This window comes from Sus scrofa, chromosome 14 (assembly GCF_000003025.6).
Source record: "Sus scrofa isolate TJ Tabasco breed Duroc chromosome 14, Sscrofa11.1, whole genome shotgun sequence".
NCBI classification, from domain to species: domain Eukaryota; kingdom Metazoa; phylum Chordata; class Mammalia; order Artiodactyla; family Suidae; genus Sus; species Sus scrofa.
In genome coordinates, this window is record NC_010456.5 from 108,767,341 (window position 1) to 108,788,442 (window position 21,102).

The window sequence follows — 21,102 nt, forward strand, 5'->3', positions numbered from 1 at the left end:
AGCTGCTAATCAGGGAAGGGAGGGGATGCAGAGGCAGGGAGGAGCAGAGCAGCCTCGGGGCTGGGTCCTGGTTCCTCAAGGACTATACATAACAATATGAGTCTTTCTGTAGAACTCAAACCCCCAACAAATGGAAGAACTACTTAATAAAGCCTTCTTCATTCCAGGAAGGAGGACCCCCCCCAGAACCAGTCCTGGGGCCACTAAACACCAGCTTTGAGAAACAATGCAAGCTTGCCTCTGCTCTGATTCTTATCTACCGCCCTGATCCTTATTCCACTCTCCAAACTATAAAACCACCTCCTAACCCCTTCTCAGCCAGGCAGTCTTTAAGGCCAGTCTTGAAGACATTAGCCTGTGGTGGCCCTTCCATTTGTTTCTCCCAGAACTGTGTCTCTGCATTTCAATTCAGCACCAGCAGACAGAGGCTGAATTTCGGTAACAGCACCTAGGGGTCTCAGGGTAACATGCCTGGAACCTGGCAATCAAGCTGTCCTCTGGAAGCTAAACCTTTCAAGTTCACACAGGATGGATACATCATCTGCACAAGGCCCCGTAGGGAACAGGATGGTTCTCTGGTGAAAGCTGGGCTTGAGATTCAATCCAGGCGTGCCAGCATGTGAACAAAGCTGGAATCAGGTTAAATCTCAGAAAAGCTTCTGGACAGCAGGTAGGTGGCTCCAGAGAGCTCAGAAGGTACAGAGATCCGGGCCAGTTCTGCAGCACTAACCAGAACAGAGAGGACCCATTGGGAAAGCTGTCCTATGCAAAGACCACCACCCCATTCCCTTGGCCCTCTTCGTGCTCACTAAGCCTCCAGTTCTGACTTCCGTTGCAGGGGAGAGGATGTATGAGTAGTCACGGTGACACCAAGTCCTGGGCTCTGTGGCAGTTATATTTCTCATTGAGAATTAATAAATGGCAATTTTGACTAGGTCTTTTTTTCTTCTTGCTTTTTAGGGCTGCACCTGCGGAATATGGAAGTTTCTAGGCTAGGGGTTGAAGCGGAGCTACAGCTGCCGGCCTCTGCCAGAGCCACGCGAGATCCGAGCCACATCTGCGACCTACACCACGGCTCACGGCAACGCCAGATTCTTAACCCGCTGAGCAAGGCCAGGGATTGAACCCGCATCCTCATGGATACTAGTGGGGTTTGTTAACTGCTGAGCCACAGCAGGAATTCCCCTTTTTCCTTTTTCTTTACATAGGACTTTTTTGGATACAAAAATAAGAGTTTTGAAAGACAAGTTTATATTCTAAATTCTGTACTCCAGAAAATAACGCTGATCTGGGGCAACATAAGCTGGCTCCCTATCACCTGAAATCTCATTTAGTGTTGCTACCACCGTTAGGAATATGTATCAAGTTGTTAGAGGCTGGCAGTCATCCAGTCCCAGGGCTGCAATGTCGGAAGTTTTTCTTCCATTTGTGGCTGTGGCTGATAGTCAGTAAATCTTGATTAAGAAAGTGGGTGAGGAGTTCCCGTCGTGGCGCCGTGGTTAACGAATCCGACTAGGAACCATGAGGTTGCGGGTTCGGTCCCTGCCCTTGCTCAGTGGGTTAACGATCCGGCGTTGCCGTGAGCTGTGGTGTAGGTTGCAGACGTGGCTCGGATCCTGCGTTGCTGTGGCTTTGGTGTAGGCCGGTGGCCACGGCTCCGATTCGACCCCTAGCCTGGGAACCTCCATATGCTGCGGGAGTGGCCCAAGAAATAGCAAAAAAAAAAAAAAAAGAAAAAGAAAGTGGGTGAGGAGTTCCCATCGTGGCACAGTGGTTAACGAATCCGACTAGGAACCATGAGGTTGAGGGTTCGATCCCTGGCCTCGCTCAGTGGGTTAAGGATCTGGCGTTGCCGTGAGCTGTGGCTGTGGCGCAGGCCGGTGGCTACAGCTCTGATTAGACCCTTAGCCTGGGAACCTCCATATGCCGTGGGAAGCGGACCTAGAAAAGGCAAGAAGACAAAAAAAAAAGAAAAAGTGGGTGAGAGAGTTCCCTTTGTGGCTCAGCAGTTAATGAACCTGACTGGGATCCATTTGGATACGGATTTGATCCCTGGCCTTGCTCTGTGAGTAAGAATCTGGCGTTGCTGTGAGCTGTGGTGTAGGTCACAGATTTTTTTTTTTTTTTAATTTTTACGATTAAAAAAAAAAAGTTAAAAGGGATAAAACATATGAGGGTTAATTAACAGTGAGAACTTGGTGGAAAGATTCTAGCCTGTCTTTCACTTTTCTTTTTTTTTTTTTTTGCCAAACATCCTGTGAATCTTGATTACTTTTTTTTTGGAGCCCCAGATGCCGGCCTACACCACAGCCACAGCAACTCGAGATCCGAGCTGTGTCTGCGACCTACACCACAGCTCATGGCAACACCGGATCCTTAACCCACTGAGCAAGGTCAGAGATCAAACCCAAAACCTCGTGGTTCCTAATCAGATTCGTTAACCACTGAGCCACGACAGGAACTCCACATTTCAATTTTCTCAAGTTACCTTTCGAAGAAACATATGCAACCAAGAATGAAAGCAGACACAATATTAATTTTCTCACTTGTTGAAAATAACAAGAGAAAACATAGGATCTAGCATGTGGACTGAGACAGGCTTGTGGACTGAGTCAAAGACCCTGTAAGACAGCCGACTGGAGTGAACTGGAGTGACCCATGGGGAGAGTCACCACCAGGCTTGCTGCCACCATCTTGAGAAGTGATATTTCCCCAAAAATGGGAGGGTTGGCTTAACCTGCCCACCTGCGTTTAGAAGCACTGGTGGGAGACATGAGCAGACCGCCTTCGCAAATATCCCATCATAACACCAAATCCTTGGCCAACACAAGGGCTGCTGTTCTGGTGTAGACAGTAGGGAGGGGGGGTAAATTTCTACTTCCATTTTTCTTTTCTTTACTTTTTTTTTTTCTTTTTAGGGTCACACCCTCTGCATATGGATGTTCCCAGGCTGGGGGTCGAATCAGAGCTACAGCTGCCAGCCTGCGCCCCAGCCATATCAATCAGTAAGGTGGGATCCGAACCGCATCTGTGATCTACACCAAAGTTCACAGCAACTCCAGATCCTTAACCCACTGAGCAAGGCCAGGGATCAAACCCACCTCCTCATGGATACGAGTTGGATTTGTTTCTGCGGCACCACAACAGGAACTCCCTTGGTTTCCATTTCTGAGTAGTATGTGGGCCCCAGAAAAGAAAGCCTGAAGTTTTAGATTCTAACACTGCCAAAAGCATAATGAAATTAAAGTAGTAAATTCATATCTTGGTGGAGGCCCTCCACCATGCCAGGCACCCCGAAATCAAATGAGCCTGGTGTGGATGAAAACACTCAATTCCACGTCACCCCTGCTGCAGAAACAAAAGCAGCACTGACTGATTTTCCAAACAGACATTTCAAGCACCTGAATTTTCTGGGGCAGATTAATCTCTGCCGCTCCATCAAGATGATTTGCACTTGAAACCTACTTCCAAAAGGACATAGAGTTCAACACACCATTAACTCCAACCTTTCTAGGTCACCCACCACTCCCACTTTTGAAAGAAACAAAACCCTCCGTCAAAGTTTTAAGCCATCAATCCTGGGCAGTTGGCACCTTCCCATACCTATTCTACATGAAGCTTCTACCACACGTGCTTACATTTCCTGAGAAAGGAAATAGGAAAGGGCTGAGCTGGCTTCATTCGACCCACCTTGGGTCCAGAAGTGTAAGGACTGGGGTCATGGGTAGACCACCTTCGCAAATCTCTAAGAGCCACCTCTTTGGACCTTTCTTGCATGCTCTCAAAATTCCACTCTAAGGAGTTCCCATCGTGGCGCAGTGGTTAACGAATCCGACTAGGAAACATGAGGTTGCAGGTTCGATCCCTGCCCTTGCTTAGTGGGTTAAGGATCCGGCGTTGCCGTGAGCTGTGGTGTAGGTTGCAGACGCGGCTCAGATCCTGCGTTGCTGCGCGGCTCAGATCTGGTGTAGGCTGGCAGCTACAGCTCCTAGCCTGGGAACCTCCATATGTCGTGGAAGCGGCCCAAGAAATGGCAAAAAGACAAAAAAAAAAAAAAAAAAAAAAAATTCCACTCTGAGAACAAGGCATGTCAACAGCGCCACCTCTGGGTGGAGTGTGGTTCTCTCAGCTCCTCAGCCTCAAATTGGCAGGAGGAAACGCCCTCATTCAGGGGCCGTGGATCAAGTTAAAAGGTTGAGTGAAACAGGGCACAGTGTCTCCAGGGAGTATTATTAGAGGCAAGGGCATTAAACTGGAATGTAAACTGGAGTCCCTGTCATGGCTCAGAGGAAATGAATCTGACTAGCATCCATGAGGACATGGGTTCAATCCCTGGCCTTGCTCAGCGGGTTAAGGATCCTGAGTCACTGTGAGCTGTGGTGTAGGTCGCAGACACGGCTTGGACCTGGAGTTGTTGTGACTGTGGCACAGGTCAGCGGCAGCTACAGCCCTGATTCAACCCCTAGCCTGGGAACCTCCATATGCTTTGGGTGTGGCCCTAAAAAGACAAAACAAACAAACAAACAAACAACAAAAACTGGAATGTAAACTATTAAGGAGTGCATGTGTGGTTTTGTTTCCCATGGGGAGATTTTGAGATCATAAGGGAGGTCTGCCAGACCCAGAAAAGCAGGACAGGAGGAATCACAGTGCTCTTTGTACCATAACTTGATCCAGTTGTCTGAGCAAAAAGGGAATGTGAGGATCTGGGAGGTCAGCGATCAGGCTGGAGGCTGGGACTGGACGGAAGGGGTCAAGCCCCTGCTGCCAGTGACCAGACACTGTTCTTGTACCTGGCTGGGGGTGGGGAGGCAGGTGATAAAGCATAGTGTTTCTAGGAACAACACGCGCTGGTGCATCTTTATTCTATGTCTGGTCACAGCAAATGTCACACGGCCAGACAAGAGCCAGGCTGAAAGCGCCACATGTGCTACAGGCAGCCGGAGGAAAGGTCGATGCTGTTGCACACGAACATTCTGGAGAAACGGAGCCTCCTCACCAGCACTCAGGAAGCATGGAGGCCATAATCCCATCTCTAAGGCCCCAGGAACATCTCTAAAGGGTGACTCCCATGTGGAGCTTCCAAAGTCCAGGGCACCTCTGGGAGCTGAGCCTGGCTCCCAAAGTCCTTCTGAGCATAGGCTTTACCGCTGACCGGAGCCTCTGGCGCTGGTGTCAAGGTGGCTTGGAGGCCGAAAGGGGGGCCTCCAGCTGGCCCTCAGAGCAGCCCGGGAGGCCCTGCGGCTCAGGACCGCCGATCCTTTCTGCGGAGCTTGTGTCCCACCTGGGAGCCTCGCTGCGCAGCTCTCACCAGGCCTTTGAACTGACCTTGCAGCTTCACTTTCTTCCTGCGGGGACAAGGAACGGAAGGGTCCCATCTTGTTGAGAACAGGTGGCCTCTTTCCCATAATGTCAAAAGGTGGCTCCCCCAGTGCCAGCAGGAATAGGGGAGAAGGGACAGCCCCAGGCGGTGGGCAGCTGTGAGCAGGGTAGACAGTGCCCATTGTTTTTAAAAGAACATTTCAAGTCAATGCTACTTGAAGGTGCATGAGAAAAAAGAAAAATAAAAACCTGGAAGAGGAGTTCCCATTGTGGCACAGCAGAAATGAATCCGCCTAGCAACCATGAGGAGAGGGGTTCAATCCCTGGCCGCGATCAGTGGGTCGAGGATCCAGCATTGCCATGAGCTGTGGCACAGGTCGCAGACTCGGCTCAGATCTGGCGTTGCTGTGGCTGTATTATAAGCTAGCTGCTACAGCTCTGATTTGACCCCTAGCCTGGGAATCTCCATATGCTGGGAGTGCGGCAGTAAAAAGGCCAAAAAATAAAAGCAAAAACCTGAGGAGTTCCCATCGTGGCACAGTGGAAACGAATCTGACTAGGAACCATGAGGTTGTGGGTTCGATCCCTGGTCTTGCTCAGTGGGTTAAGGATCTGGCATTGCCGTGAGCTGTGGTGTAGGTCGCAGATCTGGCTCGGATCTGGCATTGCTATGGCTGTGGCTGTGGCGTGGGCCGGCAGCTGTAGCTCCGATTAGACCCCTAGCCTGGGAACCATATACTGCAGGTGCAGCCTGAAAAAGAAAACGAAGAAGAAAAAAAAAAACCTGGAAGAGACTTGAGCCATTGATGGAGAGTGTGACCACCCAGCCCCACCCCGACCCCAACCGGGCTGTACCTGCGGTTGAGCTTGGTTCTGTTGAGGGGGATGTACGCATAAGGGTCGAGCCGCCCTTTCTTCTTCACGTCACCCTTTGCTTTCTGCTCATCAGGAGAAATAAGTCAGCCTGGAGTGTGGGGTTCCCTTGCCTACCTTTGCCCAGACTTGACGGTCTGTATCCTCCCTTCCCCTCATTCTTTGCCTCAGGTGGCACCAAAGAGCTCCCGCAGCACCTGAGGTCCCCCAAAAAGGACCGGACTTCAGATGCTGACAAGACCTTGCAGTGCCCTTCGTGAGCTTCAGGCTGGCTCCACAGAGGCGCTTTTCCAGGGAGGTAATGGGCACAATGCCCCACCCTTGCCCAGAGACTCTGCCAGGGGACTCCTTCCTCATCCGCAGCTCTTACCTTGGCCTTGTATTCGGCCCCGGGGGTGGTCTTCTTGGCCACAGGGCGATGGATGCCTGAGCCTCCGGCTAGAGGGGGAACGCAGAGGCCATGAGTCAGGCAGGGCCAGGGCACCTCCTCCTCGGAGAGTTGCCAGGGAGCAGAATCGTGGCCAGGACTGGCTCTGCCCCTATCAACCAGGGACAAAGACTTTCCTCGAGGTGGGACTGTCCAGTGACTTGACCATTATTAGACCACCGGACTCCTCAGATGGATCCAGATCCACAGAGACCCACCAGTGACCTCTGAGAACACAGAGTCTTGACTAACATAAGGTACCCCATACTCTCCAAAGCTAAATCTGTTCCCTTTGTTCTGGGAGAAAGAACAAAGGCTTTGAAGACAGACCAAGTGGGGATTCAACGCCCAGCTGGAACCTCAGTCAAGTCTCTTAACTTTCTGGAGCCTCTTAACCTCATCTGTAAAATGAGGCACTAAAGCCTGATCTCTTCCTTCAGGCTTGACAGCAACGCTGAGAGAGAGGACCGCTCTTACCCGCTCTTTCATGTAAACATGAAAACTGTGGCTTTGAGAGACTGAAGCGCTTTCAAGGTCAGCATCATTTCGAACCTGGGCTTCCACAGTCATGGATAGAAGCCTGCAATGCCAACTAAGGAAGACTCTCTGAAAGTCGCACTTTACAGGTAAGAAACTAGAAGCTCAGAGAGGCAGCGTGACCAGGCCAAGGTCACACAGCTAAGAGCAATGGGGCAAGCAGTCCTGACCCTGGGCCTCCTGCTGCACTGCATGGTACCACTGCTTCTACACTGCACCATCTCAGAGCAGAGGAAGGGAGCTGAGTCCTGGCCTGTGGGGCCACAGGAGAAAGAGCTATGAGGCTTTTCAGCTGGGTCAGGATGCTGTGGGGGCAATGTGGGCACACCAGCTGCAGGGATCAGGGACATCCCACAGGAGCCCCTGAACCTCCAGACACAGAGCAAAGGCTCTGTGTGCCTGGGGGTGGGGGCCCTTCAGGGACTGCCCTGGGGGGAAGGAGGCAGAGGTGAGGAAACCAAGTCCTCCTCTGGCTTTGGGCAGCCACCTGGGTACCGCGAGCAGGTAGTCTGGGGAGAGGAACAGCTTGGGAGCCCAGAAATAAATAAATATGTTGCCACCCTCAACATAGACACAATCTGGCCTGACTGAAGGCCGGGAAAAAGAGGCAGCCACTTCTCGGGAGGACAGGCTGTAAGCTTCAGGAAAGCCTGGGGACGGGCGGGAGCGGGGGCGCTCAGGGGCTCCCAGAAGGGCTGGCACTTCGGTGCACAGATCTCCTAACCCCTAGGCCCACTAGGTCCTCAGCCCAGTCTCAGGTGACACATCAGCCAATCTTGGCTGATGCCGATGGCCACGCGACCTCATGGCTTTGCCTGCAACACACCCTGCCTACTGCAGGTGACAGGATCCAGTGCTCCAAGAGAGAAGCATGGCAGCCTCACCTTGGTACTGGGGGGGCATCTCCAGCTCCTCGTCGTCAGCCTCTTGCTGCTTGAGCTTCTGGTGCTTTTTCTATAAAAAGGCAGGCCAAGTTCATGAGCAAGGAGATGTGATCATCCTTACTAAAGGTCGCAGTAGAAGCATTCATAATTCGCATCAGAGAAAAGGTCCTCTGCTAAGCACTCCATCCCCCACTTACAGATGAGGACATTAAAGCTCAGAGAGGGTAACTCATCAGGCAAGGTCACACAGCAAGGCCGTGCAGACACGGGGTTCCAGCCCGGGGCCCTCACTGCAGAGATCATCTCGGCTGCTCTCCTCCTTGCCTCTCTACACTGAACTCCCCCCAGAGGGCTACGACCGTCCTGCTGGGTACCTTGAGCTTACCCCAGCTTTCCTAAAGAGGTGCCTCTATGGAGAAAACAGCTTTATTGCTGCTCCACGCCACCCTCTCCATTAGTCAAACTCGCAGATCCTTGACTTAGTGCCAGGCCCTGGGGACAAAAGGGACAGGACCCAATTCCCATGCTCCAGGGCTCACAGGCAGGTGGGAGACCCCTGCTCAAGTCAGTCATCACGGTCGCTCAACAAGGCTACCGTCTCAGGAGTTGTGAGCACAAGGCACGGGGACAGATCAACTCATCCAATGATACTCAACGGGAAGCGACTCAGCACTTACTACCCGCCGGGCACCATGTCAAGTGCTCTGAGGGACACAGGAGAGCCTGCAGCAGCCCAGCCTGCCAGGAGATTTGAGCCTGGAAACTGACAACCAGACAAGGGAGAGGGGGAGTCTGAGCTCCCAGCGCTGGCTGCCATGCAGCATCCCTCCCACACTACCTGGGATGCCCCTTCAAACTGCAGATTCCTGGGGATCCAGGCCCTGCCCAGGGATCCCAAGACAGAGGAGCTTCAGGGCCCACTCTGAGGAGCATTCACTGGCTTAGGGGCCAGGTAAAGGGGCAGGTGAGCCAGGTATAGGGAACAAGGCTGGAGCACACAGGTGTGTCTGAGGAACCAGGATCCCCAGTTCTGTCAGCTGAGGCCCAACAGAGGGGGCTCCTGTGGGAAAACAAACCAGCTGGAAAAGTGGCTTTGGCTGCACCATGGAGGTGATGGCTCAGCTTGTTCCTGGTTCCGCTGATACCTGGCAACAATTCTGTCCACTGGCAACTGCAGCTGTCATCTCCACCCAGCATTTTGTGCTGCTCCCACACGCGAGGGCAGATGAGTGGGGCTTAGCGACTGCCCCATGAAAAAGCCCCCAAAGGAGTTCCCGTCATGGCTCAGTGGTTATCGAATCCGACTGGGAACCATGGGGTTGCGGGTTCAATCCCTGGCCTTGCTCAGTGGGTGAAGGATCCAGCATTGCCATGAGCTATGGTGTAGGTCACAGACGCTGCTTGGATCCTGTGTTGCTGTGGCTCTGGTGTAGACCGGCAGCTACAGCTCCGATTTGACCCCTAGCCTGGGAACCTCCATATGCCGAGGGAGCGGCCCTAGAAAAGGCAAAAAGACAAAAAAAAAAAAGAAAAAAAAGAAAAAAAAGAAAAAGCCCCCAGGATCCCAATGGCAGATGATGGCTGACATGAGCCAACCATGGAGTGTGGCCAACCTGGTTCCCACTCGCTGCCATGAAACAGGGGTCCCACTGTCTCTGCTGACTGGGGTGGGGGGGCATCCTTCCACAAATCCGACTAGGAAACAAGAGGTTGTGGGTTCGATCCCTGGCCTCGCTCAGTGGGTTAAGGATCCAGCGTTGCTGTGAGCTGTGGTGTAGGTCGCAGACTCAGCTCGGATCTGGCATTGCTGTGGCTGTGGCGCAGGCTGGTGGCTACAGCTCCGACTGGACCCCTAGCCTGGGAACCTCCATATGCCACTTTTAACAACCCCTGTGACCTTGGGCAGGCTGCTTCCCTTCTGTAAGCTCTTCTGGAAACGGGAATGAAAGGGTGCCCACCTCCTGGGAGGATTAGCGAGGTGTCACACGGGGGTGTCCCTCTGCATTCCTCAGTGGTGGGTGCCCCCGCTCTACATGGAGCACGTGGGTGGCTGTTGCCCCTGCTGCCTGCACAGCACCTGCCCTCGGTGGAGAGACAGGGATCCTGAATCTTTCTTCCTTCAGGTAGACAATGTAGCCAAGACCAAAGGAAGCCCCAGGCACCCACAGAGCGGTCAGCCATGACCCCGCACCCCCCGGAATGCCTGCCGTGCGCATCCTCGAGGCTGCACCGAGCAGTCAGGTGTGTGTGAGTATGAGTGTGAGTGTGTGTGCAGCAGGCGGACAGCAAGGGGTTGTCAGGCCCAAGGCTTAGGTCTGAGGGCCCCGGCCGTCCGGCAGCTGGAACTACTCACCCTCCTGACACCCATGTCCTCCATCAGGTCAGCCATCTCTTCATCCTCCCCTGGAGCCAAAAGGAAGAAAGGCCTGTCAGCACTGAGGGAGCCTTTGTCTTCCCAAAGCCCGCCCAAATTTCAGCCTGCCTCTGGCTCGCCGGGCTGCAGGAGCTGCCAACTCCAGCCCGGAAGACCCGTCCCGTGGAAGACGAGACCTCTGAACCCGCCCCTTCCTCGTTCCCATCCTGGGCCCCATGGATGACCCTCGAGGCCCCTCGAGGAAGCAGTGACCTGATTTCTAAAGTAAATACGGATTTTTTTTTTTTTTTTTTGGTCTTTTTACCTTTCCTAGGGCCGCTTGCGTGGCATATGGAGATCCCAGGCTAGGGGTCTAATCGGAGCTGTAGTCACCAGTCTACACCAGAGCCACAGCAATGCGGGATCCGAGCCATGTCTGCAACCTACACCACAGCTCACGGCAACGCCGGATCGTTGACCCACTGCACAAGGCCAGGGATCGAACCCACAACCTCATGGTTCCCAGTCAGATTCGTTAACCACTGCGCCACAACGGGAACTCCAATACAGATTTTTTGAGAATCTAAGAAAGCCCCAGTTTTCCTGGGGAGCCAGGCACCCCCCAGCTCCATATGTACTCTACTTTGCCAGGGGGACCGCTCTAGTTCCCCACTTGAGGACCTTCCCACCCCCCCAACCCCCGGCCCTATGCTGCTGGGCACGGTGTGGGGATATAAAGTGTGAACCAACAAAAGCAAAGACAAGTAAATTAGCCCCATTAAAAATTTTAAATTTGTGTGTGTCTAATGACACATCAACAGGTTGAAATTAATGTTGACTGTTTTAGATTGCAAGCTCCTAGAGAGCAGTACTGGTGTAGTAGGAATGTTTTAACAGTGTCATGAGCAAAGGAACAAAGAAATATTTCGATCTTGTGAAACAAAAAACAAAACAGGCTGAAAGACAGCTTACAGGATGGAGGAAAGTATTTGCAAATCATACACCTGATAAAGGGTTAATATCCAGAATATATAAAAAACTCCTATAGCTCAATAACAAAAACAAACAACTCAATCAGCTATAACGGAAAAAATAAAAATCATTTAAAAAAAAACCCCAAACAATGTAAACATTAAAAGGGAATATAAATTTAGGTCATTAAATAACCTCCAACAAACAAAAAAAACCCAAACAACCCAACTCAAAATTGGGCAAAGGACTTGAGCAGACATCTCTCCAAAAAGATGAACGGACAACAAACATGAAAAGATGCTAAATGGGCCTTCCTGTTGTGGCGCAATGGAAACGAATCCGACTAGGAACCATGAGGTTGAGGGTTCGATCCCTGGCCTCGATCAGTGGGTTAAGGATCCAGCGTTGCTGTGGCTGTGGTGTAGGCCGGCAGCTACAGCTCTGATTGGACCCCTAGCCTGGGAACCTCCTTATGCCGAGGGTGTGGCCCTAAAAAAGACCAAAAAAAAACAAAAAAAAAAACAAACAAAAAAAACCTGAAAAAGCCAAACTACCATGAACTACCACTGTACACATATTAGGATGGCTACTATCAAAAAACACAAAACAGGAGTTCTCATTGAGGCTCAGCGGGAACGAACCTGACCAGTATCCATGAGGACATGGGTGCCTTTACCCTGGTACCCGTTAGAATTTCACCCTACGGTTCCTGTTGTGGCTCAGTGGTAACGAACCGACTAGTATCCATGAGGTTCAATCCCTGGCATTGCCGTGAGCTGTGGTGTAGGTCGAAGGCACGGCTCGGATGATCTGGTGGGCATTGCTGAGGCTATGGTGCAGTTCAGCACCTACAGTTCCGATCTGACCCCTAGCCTGGGAACTTCCATGTGCCATGGGTGCGACCCTAAAAAAACAAACAAAACAAAACAAAAACAAACAAACAAAAAAGCAACCAGGAAAAACAACTTTGGTGAGGATGTGGAGAAACTGAAACCCTTTTGTCCTATGGGTGGGGAATGTAAAATGGTGCAGCCGCTATGGAAAACATTGTGGCAGTTCCTCAAAAAATTAAACACAGAATTACCATATGATCCAGAAGTTCTACCTCTGGGTTTATACCTCAAAGAACTGAAAGTAGGATCTTTTTTTTTTTTTTTTTTTTTGTCTTTTTGCTATTTCTTTGGGCCGCTCCTGCGGCATATGGAGGTTCCCAGGCTAGGGGTCAAATCAGAGCTGTAGCCGCCAGCCTACACCAGAGCCACAGCAACGCAGGATCCGAGCCGCGTCTGCAGCCTACATCACAGCTCACGGCAATGCCAGATCCTTAACCCACTGAGCAAGGGCAGGGACCGAACCCACAACCTCATGGTTCCTAGTCGGGTTCGTTAACCACTGCGCCACGACGGGAACTCCTGAAAGTAGGATCTTAAGAGATATTTGCACATTTATGTTCACAGCAGCACTATTCACAATAGTTAGAAAGTGAAAAAGTAGAAGCAACCCAAAAGTCCACTGATGGATGATGGACAAACAAAATGTGGTCTAGATATACAATAGAGGGAGTTCCTGTTGTGGCTCAGCAGTTAATGAACCCGACTACCACCCGTGAGGATTTGGGTTTGATCCTTGGCCTCACTCAGTGGGTTAAGGATCTGGTGTTGAGCTGTGGTGTAGGTCGCAGATGCGGCTCGGGTCTGGCAGTCACTGTGGCTGTGGTGGAGGCCGGTGGCTACAAGCTCTGATTAGACCCCTAGCCTGGGAAAGTCCACATGCTGCAATGCAGCCCTCAAAAGACAAAAGACAAGGACAAAAAAAAAATTTTTTTTTAATAAAAAATAAAAGAGCTACCAGTATATTAAAAAACAAACAAACAGAAAAAAAGGAGTTAAGTTTTCCTGTGGCACAGTGCGTTAAGGATCTGGCCTTGTCACTACAGCAGCTTGGGTCACTGCAGTGGTGTGGACTCGATCCCTGGCCTGGGAACTTTCCCATGTCACAGATACATTCAAACAAGAACAAAACAAAACAAAACAAAAACCAAGAAGTTTGAAACTGATCAGCTGGAAGGAAGACAAAGACAAACCCAAGTGAAGTCCACCAACAACCAAACAATGGCATAAGAAGCACGTGACGAACTGTGGCTGCCTGGGCAGTCCCCGGGCTTGCCGGGGGTTCAAAGGGAATAAGGCTGAGGCCAAGGGGCCGCGGAAAGGCTATAGAGAAGGACTTGAGCTGGATCTTAAAGAGAGGAGAGGGTTTGGGAAGGGAGGGGGCAGGAGTGTTTTCAGCATCAGGAATCCATGGGCAAGAAGGAAGCAAGGAGAGAGGATGCATCAAGGGTGAGAGGGGGGCAGTGACGAGGCCACATCAGGGTCATGTTGTCACACTCACACCCAGCACATACACAGATGTGTGCTGTTCAGGTCAGCGGTGCACCTTCACAAGAACCCACTCCAGTAGGTACAGGTCTTATACTCGCTCTGGAGTGAGGAAACTGAGCACACAGAGGCTACACAATGGTCCACAGTCACACGACCGGTAAGTCGAGAGCAGGGGCAGCGGGGATAGTGCTGCTTAAGGCGCTGCAGGAAGCAGGAGGTGAGAATCGAAATAAAAGAGGAAGACAGACACATTTCAGAAGACCCAGGCTTTTGTGATTTTACATGACACATATAGACTGATGTGCAGAGAGGGAACAGAAACGATGGAACAGGACTTGGAGAGGTTGTGTTACACCCGACTGTCCCCTGGACCACAGGAGACAAGGCATCAGGAAATTGGGAGGGTCTGGCTCCTTTCACCTCTAAATGTGCTTCCAGGCCTCAGCCAAGTTTACAATTTGAACTAAAAAAAAAAGAAAAAAAAAAAAAAAAAAAAAGCGGGGGTGGGGAGGAGGAGGAGAAGGAAATGAAGAGAATAGAACAGGAAATCCACAGTGTGTATCACACATGCTAAGGGGAAGTACTGCCTTTTGAAAGTTTTGTCTGAATTATGGAAGTACTGTATAAATGGCTGGGTTACAACATAAAGAGATTTCTTAACGTGGTCAAAAAAGTTTGAGAAACTCAGCAAGTTTGAGAGAGTTTCCTTAGATAGAAGCTCCTTCTGTTTTTAACCTATGCCTCCCCCCCAAAACGGTCACTGAGTAACGGAACAAACCAATGAGTAAATGAATGAATGAATGAACAAATGAGTGCAGCCTTGGCCCAGACCAGAGGCAGCTGTATACTCAGCACGGGCAGACCCACCTTTGGCACCTTCCTCTTCCTCCGCCTTGGCGGTGTCGTCGTCCTCCTCCTCCCGGATGATCAGCCGGCCATCGGCGCTCACCTTGAAGCCATGGTCCTTCTTCTGGCCCCGGCCAGGCCCAGGCTGTGTAGCTGGTCGGGTAGAGTTGGGCGGTGAGGAGGCCGAAGGCCAGGGCTAACCCGCTCGCACCCTCATCACAACTAACAAGCCCCGGTCTGTGCCCCAGACGGGTGCCTGCAGCACAAGGATGTGCGTGTGTGAGAGGGGCGGGCGCCCATCCTAACCCCCAAACCTGGCCCAAAGCAAATCTATCCTCTGTGCCCACGGGCCAGCGGCGTCTTGCTCACCTAGGACTCGCTGGGCCACCTTGGGGTCCAGGAAGTTGAGGGGCTCGTCCCCTCCACCCTCCTTCAGCCACGCCTGGCTCCTCTGGCGGGCCAGCCTCCTCTGCTCCTTGCTCCGAGCCCTCTCTTCCTCATCGTCCTCATCCTCTGAGTCGGCCAAAATCTCCTCGATGCTAAGGACAAAGAAGCCCCACGTCAGGGCGCCCCCAGAAGAGGCTGGGCAGCTGGGCACGGCCTGGACAGGCCTTGGGCTAGGGAAGACCGGGTGCCCACGACCCCGCTCACCTGTCGCCTTTGCCCTGCACAGGCTCCTCTTCCTCCTCCTCCTCTTCCACGGCGGCCTGGTTCAGGGCCCGGTGTTTCTTGGCCCGGGCCTCGGCTTTGCGGATGTTCACCAGCACCTTGTGGTACTCTTCAGGCAGCAGCTTCTTCACCAGCTCAAACCTGAGGGGGCAGAGATGGGCCAGTGAGGTGCCCAGGCCAGAGCATGCCAGCCAGAGCCAGGAGTCCAGCCAGAGCGCTTCCAGTCCCCCGGCCCGGCCTCTCCTCTGCGGTGCCCCTGGTGGGACAGGGAACCCCTCAACCCCTCCCCTGCTCCCTCCTATTCAGGGGACCGACCCGAACTTGCGGATGAACTTGGTGAACAGGTTCCGAAGCTTCATGCGGAAGTGCCGCCGCATGTCGTCGGACAGCTTCCCGATGGCCCCCATCTGTAGGGCAAAGCGCCGGGGCATCAGGGGGGAGGACACGCTCCCCACCCACCTGTCCCAACACCACAGGTTTCTCCAGGTTCCACACGTCCCTTCTACCGCCCTGCGATGCTCTCTGGCTGGACCACTCTAAAGCCTGCATGCGGCCTGGTCTGAGAAACGTGTGGCTGGTGGCTATCATCCGCAGTGTCCCTCATCAGGACTCAGTCCAGCTCGGGTCACTGCTCAGGCTGTTCTCTCCATCATGGGCCCCAGTTGGGCGGCAGGGTATCCTGACTTTCACCTAACCCTTCTCGCCTAAACCCAAGGCCAGATGCACAGGCGACAGGTGAGAGGGACCTCGAGCTCTTACGCAGTGGACAGGGAGCTCGGAGGACAGTCCCAGCTTGCTGCATGCCTCATGCCCAGTAGGAGGATGCCAGGGAACCAATACCAGAGGGCCCTTCAGGCCCTTCTGCAGCCCAGTAGGGGCGTCCTGAGGAGCCTGCTCAAACCAGGAAGGTCAAAATGCAAGAGGGAAAAGGAGTTCCCATTGTGGCACAGTGGTTAACGAATCCGACTAGGAACCAAGAGGTTGCAGGCTTGATCCCTGGCCTCGCTCAGTGGGTGAAGGATCCAGCATTGCTGTGAGCTGTGGTATAGGTTGCAGACGTGGCTCGGATCCTGTGTTGCTGTGGCTGTGGTATAGGCCGGTGGCTACAGCTCCGATTCGACCCCTAGCCTGGGAACTTACATATGCTGCGGGAGCAGCCCTAGAAATGGCAAAAAGACAACAAACAAACAAACAAAAAAATGCAAGAAGGAAAATAAAAGGTGCTCTCTGCTGAAGGAGAGCCTGGAGTCGCAGCCCTGAGCTTGGGGCTCTATTCCCAGAGCTACTCTCACCAGTACTGCAACCTGGCAAAATCTCTGGCTCAGTTTCCCCATCCATAAAAGGAGGCGTTGCCCTGCCCACTGGCCTCTGCCCTGCACAGCCCCAGCTGCTCTGGAGGGGCCGTGGGGAATGACAAGGCGGCTCGGGCACTGTGCCTATCTCTGCCAGGCGGGGCTTCCCCTTCTGGTCCCCTCCAGGCCTCAGGCACCACCATCTGTTGCACAAGACAGCACGCAGCTCAAGTGTTTGACGCTAGCTGGCCTCAAGGCTCCCTGGGACTCTATTGGCAGCTCCTGGACATGTGGCCACCTGCCAAGGTGAAGGGGGGCACTCACCACCAGCTGCACGTGCTTGGCCAGGTGTACCACATCCATGACAACCACTGCCACCTTGATGAAGCCCAGCGCCGATTTGACCACGTCACGGGTGCGGGAGGCCAGAAGCAGGCACACGTTCTCCAGCAGCTGCTCTACCGTGCTGGTCCCCATCAGACCTGTGGTGGCCAGAGGGCCACTGTCAGAGACACGAGGAACCCTGCCCAGACCCAAGACCCCTGCCGGATCACAAGAATGTGAGCTGACACCAGGGGGTGTCCGTGTGCCCGGCCCAGGTCTAGTCACTTTCCCAGGGACCCCCTTCAGTCCTGCACCCACCCCGCCGGCAGGTGCAGGTTCTCTTCCCCTCTTTAGAGATAAAAGAGTGAGGTTCCAAGAAGTTCATTAAGTTTGCTCAAGGTCTCACGTGGCTGGTAAAACCAGGACTAAAAATCTGGGCAGGGGACCTCACCTCCTCCAACCCACCCACTCGAGGGGGGACGCAGGGCAGGGGGACGCAGGAAGGCCGAGCTGGGTGGTGGCAGAGGAGAGGGCAGGCAGTTGGGCTTTTCGTCCTCCATCCAGGGGACCTTTCCCACTTGGGCAGCCACCCTGTCCTGACCTTCTGGGCATCTTCCTACCCCAAGGGCCTCCCAGGCCTTCAAGGAAACAGCGTTTACCTTTAAACTCGAAAAGGAGGTGGGTCAGGGCCAGGATGCTGCAGCTGACCATGGTCACGGCGCCCACGAGGCCGGGGTAGATCAGGACGAGGTAGCGCTGCAGGGCCTCTGGGGGAGGACAGCGAGCAGGAGGCGTCACCGGGGCAGTGACCCCCGTGCACGCTGCATCGTGGGCCCACCAGGGAGGGTGATTCCGGCCAGAGAGGAGCTGCCTGCCCAGGGCCAGAGCCAGACAGCCTTCCCTGCTTTTTCTCGTTAACGAGTGGTTTGAGGGGTGCCTCCTCACCCCGGCCGGAAGCAGAGGGTCCACGTCAGCCCCACGTCACCCGGGCCTCACCTTCCTGGCTCGGGCCAAACCGAAGGAAAGCGTGGCCCATCTCCACCAGCAGCACAAAAGCGTTCTTCCGAGCGCCCACCGACACCTCCTTGGTGCAGAGGATCACCTGCAAGGATAGCCCATTAGCGTGGGCTCCCCGAGCCGACCACCCCGGAGCTGGCATCCTGAAGCGGGCGGGATAGGGCACCCACGCTCCCTGATGGCAAATCAAGCCCACTCCCACCCGGGATACCGCCCCTCTGATCCTGACAGGCCTCCAAGAGCCACATTCCGAGGAACCCCAAATCACCCAGACACCCCCTGTGTGCACCCCTTACCTCAGGGACCAGGGCACTGATGAACTCCTCGTGCTCGGCTGAGAGCTTCTTCACGATATGTATCAGGCACTTCAAACGTGGCTGCGGGACAGGGGGACAAAAGTCAGGACCCTCGATGCCAGCTCCACCCCTGAAGTCCCCTAAGTGTCTCATGCTGGTCCTGCCCTGGGGTCTCCTGACCCCCCTCAGGCTGGGCGGGGCCGCCCCGGCGTCCGCACCCTCTTGGCAGGCGAGGAGGTGCTCCGCAGCGAGTCCAGCAGTGTCTTCTTCAGCTCGTCCAGGTGGTTTTGCACGAAGCGGGCCCCGGGGCCCTGGGGGCTGGCGCATACTTCCTCCAGCACGCGGTAGGCCTTCTTCTGGATCCCATGGGACTTGCTCTGGAAGGGCGCACGGTGGAGAGGGGATGTCAGAGAGGGCCCCCACCTGTCCATCCACTCCCACTCAGTCCAATGACATCCACAGGGCAGCCCCATGAGCTGGGCCTGGCCCCAGAGGGGCCTCAGGGGAGCTGTTCCCGACTTCTGGAGCTCAGGACACCGACGGGAGGGCAGGAAGAACAAACTGGGAGAAGCTACCTCCGTGCCCAGCAGGGGACGCTGTGGGGAGTGAAGCCCCACCCCCACCTCTGTGCCTGCCTGCGTGCTCCACCAGAGCACGTCTCATGCTGCAGGGTGACTGTTCATCACACGGCTGCAGTGGTGACAGCTTTCAGGAGGTCATCACTGGCCTGGCTTCCACCTGGTTGGCCACAGTGGGCAGGGACTAGCATGTCAGGCAGGGGACCCAGCAAGTGCAAAGGCACAGAGCGGCCCTTATATCTGGAACCTTTAAAAGCAGCCTAATGAGGCCAGAGTGGCAGCCTGGGGACAAGGCTGGGTAACATGGGTGATCAGCCCAGGCAGGGAGGTGGCCCAGTGGGTCAGGCCTTGTCTTTGCAAAGAGGCATCTTAGCAGGTGAGGCCTGAGCTTCGCCGTGCATTTCTATCACGCTGACACTTACATGACAGACGAGGTGAGACTACAAAAGGCAGGCATGCCACAAGGAAGGAGATGAAGACCTGATCTTGGGCAGCCACAAGGCATGGGGACAAGGAGACAGGCCCCACCTCTCCAAGGAGGCCCCTCTTCCCCAGGTGGGGCCGTGTGGGGCTCCTGGCCTCTGGGGCTCACCTCTAGGTAGGGCCGGATCGTGGAGTACAGCTTGCTGATGGCGGCTTCATCAGCGTGGGGAGCCAAGGCCACGACCAAGTCCAGGACGGACAATCTGCTCAGGGACAGAAGATCAAGGCCAAGGCTTAGCGGGAGACTGGGGAAGGCCACGGACTGTCCGTGTGCTCATATCTCCTGGGTACAGGGGAACTGGGAGAAGTCAGGGTGAGGAGGACAAGGGGCCTGGAAGGAGCCCACCAATGACTGTCACTGCCTGTACCTACCCTGGCATTCGAGGGGCAGCAGCACTGTCCCTGGTGCTTAACCTGTGGTAACCCTTTTAGCCCTCATAGCAACCCTGCTGCAGGTACTATCATCATGCTCATTTCATACATCAGGGCCCAGAGGAGCTAAGTGACGTGTCAAGGTCACAGCTTCCAAGCGGTAGAGCATCTCCAGATCCTCACAATTCCTTAGCAGACCACAAGGCCTCTCCAGGAAGGGAGCTGGTCAGGCATCATAGTGGAGCTAGGATAATCAAGATCTCAAGACTTTTCCAAAGCAATTCCTGGAGTTCCCAACGTGGCACAGTGGTAAACGAATCCAACTAGGAACCATGAGGTTGCGGGTTCGATCCCTGGCCTTGCTCAGTGGGTTAAGGATCCAGCGTGTGTTGTAGGTTGCAGAGGCGGCTCGGATCCTGCATTGCTGTGGCTCTGGCGTAGGCCTGTGGCTACAGCTCCAATTCGACCCCTAGCCTGGGAACCTCCACATGCCGTGGGAGTGGCCCTCGAAAAGACAAAAAAAAAAAAAAAAAAAAAAAAGAATTTTCTTAAGCAATTCCAGAAAGCATCCATGGGGTTTCTACCAGACACACCCCCTGGCTCCCTGGGCTGCCCTAGCTCAAGAGGGGCACTTTACCTGGTGAAGTCAGAGCTGGCGGGGTCCAGCACCTTCTCACTGGCTTTTTCCAGGAAGCCATTCACCAGCTGGTGGCCGGAAGGGATGAGAAGGAGGGAGTTGGTGAAGAGAGAAACACAGAGCGGCAGCAGATCAGAGAACCGCACCCCCTCTTCTTCCCCTCCTGTCCACCCTTTTTAGAAGCCTCAAGCCCAGGCCTGCTCTTCCAGGGGCAGAGGTCCGAGTGATGGCAGCCCCAGAGGGAGGCTCCTGACCTTTCCCACACCCACTGACACCCCACCACCCAGGCCTTCCTCCCTCTCCTCTGCCAGCTCACCTGAGCCTCTGTAATAGTGAGGTAAGTTTTGATGGTTTCCAGTACGGCCCGGCGAGGGGCTGGGGTGTCCCCGGCTGCAACAGGCTGCCCGTACAGGTTGAACAGGATTGGCAGAAAGTTCTTTGCGAAGCGGCTCACTTCAGCACGGTCAGCCTCTAGCGAGAGGACCAAAAGATTGCACAAAAGGGACAGGAGATGACCCCACCTCACTGGGGCTAAAGCCCAGAGACATCCTTCTGGGGGACCCCTGACAGGACCAGGGGTTTGGGGCTTCTCTGGGTCAGGAGAGGCAGAGACCAGAGCACAGAGAACTAGGTGCCACCCCAGACTATGGGGCCAGCCAAGGGCCAGCGCCACGTCAAGGCTTCAACATGGGCTGGACAACTCCCGGCAGCTGCGGCACAATGAGCATAAAGAGAGAAAAGGGGAGGCCTTCAGCGTCCTACTGGTTCCTGGGGTGCCCGGCAGACACTCCGGTCCTTGCAAAGAACGAGTGGTGGCTCAGGCGATGAGCTGACCGAAG

General features: G+C 54.1%; 1 protein-coding gene across 1 annotated transcript in view; it reads right to left on the reverse strand.

Annotated features, from left to right (window-relative positions):
* RRP12 (ribosomal RNA processing 12 homolog) overlaps window positions 4,832-21,102 on the reverse strand; it is a 33,342-nt gene continuing 17,071 nt past the window's right edge. The window contains exons 18-34 of the mRNA XM_021072760.1: window positions 20,580-20,734; window positions 20,264-20,331; window positions 19,364-19,457; window positions 18,412-18,570; window positions 18,194-18,274; window positions 17,877-17,982; window positions 17,540-17,647; window positions 16,881-17,038; window positions 15,580-15,671; window positions 15,247-15,405; window positions 14,965-15,134; window positions 14,617-14,748; window positions 10,397-10,446; window positions 8,044-8,113; window positions 6,566-6,633; window positions 6,178-6,260; window positions 4,832-5,348 (exon numbers count right to left, since the gene is read on the reverse strand). Coding sequence (XP_020928419.1) covers window positions 5,246-5,348; window positions 6,178-6,260; window positions 6,566-6,633; window positions 8,044-8,113; window positions 10,397-10,446; window positions 14,617-14,748; window positions 14,965-15,134; window positions 15,247-15,405; window positions 15,580-15,671; window positions 16,881-17,038; window positions 17,540-17,647; window positions 17,877-17,982; window positions 18,194-18,274; window positions 18,412-18,570; window positions 19,364-19,457; window positions 20,264-20,331; window positions 20,580-20,734 — 1,856 coding nt within the window. The 3' untranslated portion in view covers window positions 4,832-5,245. The remainder of the gene's footprint in view (window positions 5,349-6,177; window positions 6,261-6,565; window positions 6,634-8,043; window positions 8,114-10,396; window positions 10,447-14,616; window positions 14,749-14,964; window positions 15,135-15,246; window positions 15,406-15,579; window positions 15,672-16,880; window positions 17,039-17,539; window positions 17,648-17,876; window positions 17,983-18,193; window positions 18,275-18,411; window positions 18,571-19,363; window positions 19,458-20,263; window positions 20,332-20,579; window positions 20,735-21,102) is intronic.